At 57.8% G+C, this 3216-nt stretch overlaps 1 protein-coding gene across 1 annotated transcript in view; it reads right to left on the reverse strand.

The window, feature by feature from the left end:
• Positions 1 to 813: 813 nt before the first annotated feature.
• IL11RA (interleukin 11 receptor, alpha) overlaps positions 814 to 3216 on the reverse strand; it is a 4768-nt gene continuing 2365 nt past the window's right edge. Inside the window, exons 5-11 of the mRNA XM_009080641.1 lie at positions 3026 to 3189; positions 2722 to 2885; positions 2465 to 2606; positions 1953 to 2048; positions 1664 to 1763; positions 936 to 1015; positions 814 to 830 (exon numbers count right to left, since the gene is read on the reverse strand). Of these exons, the coding sequence (XP_009078889.1) occupies positions 814 to 830; positions 936 to 1015; positions 1664 to 1763; positions 1953 to 2048; positions 2465 to 2606; positions 2722 to 2885; positions 3026 to 3189 (763 nt within the window). The remainder of the gene's footprint in view (positions 831 to 935; positions 1016 to 1663; positions 1764 to 1952; positions 2049 to 2464; positions 2607 to 2721; positions 2886 to 3025; positions 3190 to 3216) is intronic.

The following is a 3216-nucleotide window of genomic DNA, read 5'->3' on the forward strand; positions in this document are numbered from 1 at the left end:
GCTGGCAGCCTGGTCAGGGCAGTGGAGACGTCTCACACAGCTCCCTGCATCCTTTTCTGGCATTTAGCAAGGGCTGGCCTGGGCAAGGGTCTCTCTCAGCCCCTCCAGGTGCCTGGGGAGGGGGCTGACTAGTTTGGAGACAAGCCCTGCTGCCTGTGCACCTCCTGCAAGGACTATCTTCAAGCTGGTATCTCACCTGGTGTCACTCACCTTTCCCCTGGCCCAGTATCATCTGCAAGGGGGTCTTGCCTGGGCAGTGCCAATGATAGCATTGGCATATCCCGTTTATTGGCAACACTGCTCCATCCAGCCACAGCATGAGGGAGAGGGATAGGGGGAAGGGGCAGGAGGGGGGTTCTCTTCCACCTGCTGGCAGCTGGTGGGGAGTGATGGGCAGGGCTCAGCACCCCTTGCTCACTGATCCCGGCATCCCCTGGAGCCTACACACGTGGTCCCCCTCAACACTAGGCAGTGAAGTGGGGCTGGCTCAGTGTCTTATCCCCATTTGTTTAGCAGCGCTTGGCAGTGGGGCTGGCCCCTTTTGGTTAGCAGCTCTTGGCAGTGGGGCTGGCCTGTCCCCCTGAGCCTGAAGTGACTCCAGCCTGCTCCTGGTGGGCCCAGGCAGTTCAACGCCCCTGGGGGCACAGCCTCTCTCCTTAGGATCCATCCTGCACCCCAAGGATGTTGGGGGCTCCGGCAATGTCCACAACTGCGGGGTGACCCAGGAGGCGTGGGGTCCTTGGAGGCCAGCAGAGGCATCAAGTCCCACGCGTGGGCAAGCAGGTGCAGGGAGCAGGGATCATCAAGGGCTCACTACAGGATCTGGGCTTCTGCCGAGAGAGAGGACAGGGGATCAAGGGAGGCACTGACCTGCTCCTTGCTTCACACTCCCTGCCCTGCATTACCCCCATTACCCACCCTGCACCCCGACTCACTTGGTAGTGCCTTCAAGTGGGTGGCATCAACCAGAAATTTGGGTTTGGTCTTGTCCTTGCCATGTTTCCTCACACGGAGCCTGGTGATAGGAGTAATGGTGGCTGAAGACCCAAAGCAGCTCCACTAAGTATTAGGATTGCTCACATCCCCAGTGATCCCACTCTGTGCTCCCACCCAGCTGTGTCCAGCTGTGCCCAATTCAGCTTAACCACTCCAGCAGATCAGTCCCCAGGACTACAGCAAGAGCTGGTCAAGAGATAGAGTAGGACTGGGATGGGAACAGTGACTGACAGCCAAGCCACAGCACGATACAAAGAGGCCAGTGGTGGAAGGATGAGAGGGGACCTGGGGGCAGGACACCCAAGGAGCAAAGGTATATCAGGTTATGTCTGCTTGGACTCTGGAGCATGAGACTCCCCAGCAAGGCAGGAACCTTTGTGGGGATGTCAGTGACAGCAGCATCTTTGGTGGATATAGAGAAAGGTTCCATGGATCTGGGCTCCTTAGAAAGACCCCAAGCAGGCTGGGCAGTAACCGGTGTCCTGGGCAGTACTGGGTGTGCAGGAAGAGGCATTGATGTGGCAAGGGGAGCATAAACTACACTATGGAGCGTCAAGCCAGTTTAGGCAGGGACCCCAGAGCAGGACTGGTGGGACACAGGGCACTTCATGTTGAGGGTTCAGGTGCAGCAATCATGCAGACCCCTCTCTCTTAAAACCCAACCTACCAGATGAGGACGGTGATGACAAGAACAGCAGCCAGGACGAAGAAGGCAAAGATCCCAAGGGACACCAGGACAGCCATCTTCTCCAAGGGGTCACTGTGGTCTGGGACAGAGAGACTGTCATAGCTGAGGGATGCCACAGTCCCCAGCACCTAGATGACCTCACTGCAAGCTCCTGGACACCCCAGCAGCCCAGCCACACAAAAGGATGGGGCAGGAGACCCTTCCCATTGCTCTCAGCACATATCTGCCCACCCTAGCACTCCTGATCACCACCCCCAGCTCTACTCACTGATGGGCTCAGGGTTAGGAGCCTGGGAGGGCTCCTCAGCCAGGCTCTCCAGTCTGGCATCTGTAGTGGTTTCTTCACTTATTGTGGTGGCCAGGTCTGGAAGGACAAAGGATGGAAACAGTCACCTAAAAGCATGCACCCCAGGGATTCACAGTGAGCAGCAAAGAAGGGGACCTTTGTGCCCCAGGGATCCCACAAGTCCAAGGGTGCCTCCGAGATGTTAGTGGTACTCTGGGAGCCCCACTCTGTCCCAAGTCTGTGTAGGGCAACCCCCAAATGGCAGCAGCACAGCCGCAAACTGCTATGGGCTGGGAGATGTTTTGTCCTCTTGTAGCTCTGCCTCTCAACTTTAAGCAGCTCAGGAGCTGAGACTCACTCTGATTGATATTTGGGGGAATGGGTGCCATGGGGAAGGCACTGGAGAGGAGCAGCTCAGGGCGCTGGAAGGGCTTTGGGAAGGGATGGCACAACATGGTAAAGCTGCTGGAGGCTGCAGCCTGTCCTCATCTCACCTCTGACTGGTGTTGCCCGGGCCTCATCACTCCACTCGCTCCAATTCCCTGCGTCCAGGAAATCCTTGGCACTGACTTGGACCACATGCTCCAGCCCAGTGAAGGCATCCGTGATAACTTCAGATAGGTTCACTGTCTCTACCTGTGCCAGGCAGAGGGGAGCTGTGGGGCAGGCAGGGGAATCCCTCACTGCCCTCTCTTGCCCCATGGCCACCATGCTCCTATGCTGCCTTTGCCTTTCCTTGCCCAGTGCTTACCATGGACCAGGAACGGTGGATGACTGGTCGGTATTGGAGTCGAAACCTTAGCTGGAAGTGGGGTTCCTTTGGCCAGGAGGAGGGGTACTTCCAGCTCACATGAAGCCGCCGCGGGGCCAAGGGGATGGGCTCCACCACCAAGCCCTCAGGAGGGTCTGGCTTAACTGTGTGGGAAAGGACAGGAAGCCCTTGTCACACTGCACTGCCATGAAGAGCCATGTTGGGCTCCCTACTGTCACCCAGGGATAACTGCCCAGGGGATGGATGAACACCGGGACAGACAGAGGGATGGATGGGGACTCACTGATGGCCTGCATGGTGACATCAAGGAGGCGATAGCTGGAGCCCAGGGGGTTCACCTCAGTGATGTTCAGGCGGTAGGAGCTCCAGAACTCTGACCTGTGGACAGTGCAGGTACCGGGGCGGGATGGATCCTGCACACATACTCCCACATGCCCATTCTTGTTCCTGCAGACAGGGAGGCAGGGGGGTGAC

The sequence above is a fragment of the Acanthisitta chloris genome, unplaced genomic scaffold (genome assembly GCF_000695815.1).
Source record: "Acanthisitta chloris isolate BGI_N310 unplaced genomic scaffold, ASM69581v1 scaffold8658, whole genome shotgun sequence".
NCBI classification, from domain to species: domain Eukaryota; kingdom Metazoa; phylum Chordata; class Aves; order Passeriformes; family Acanthisittidae; genus Acanthisitta; species Acanthisitta chloris.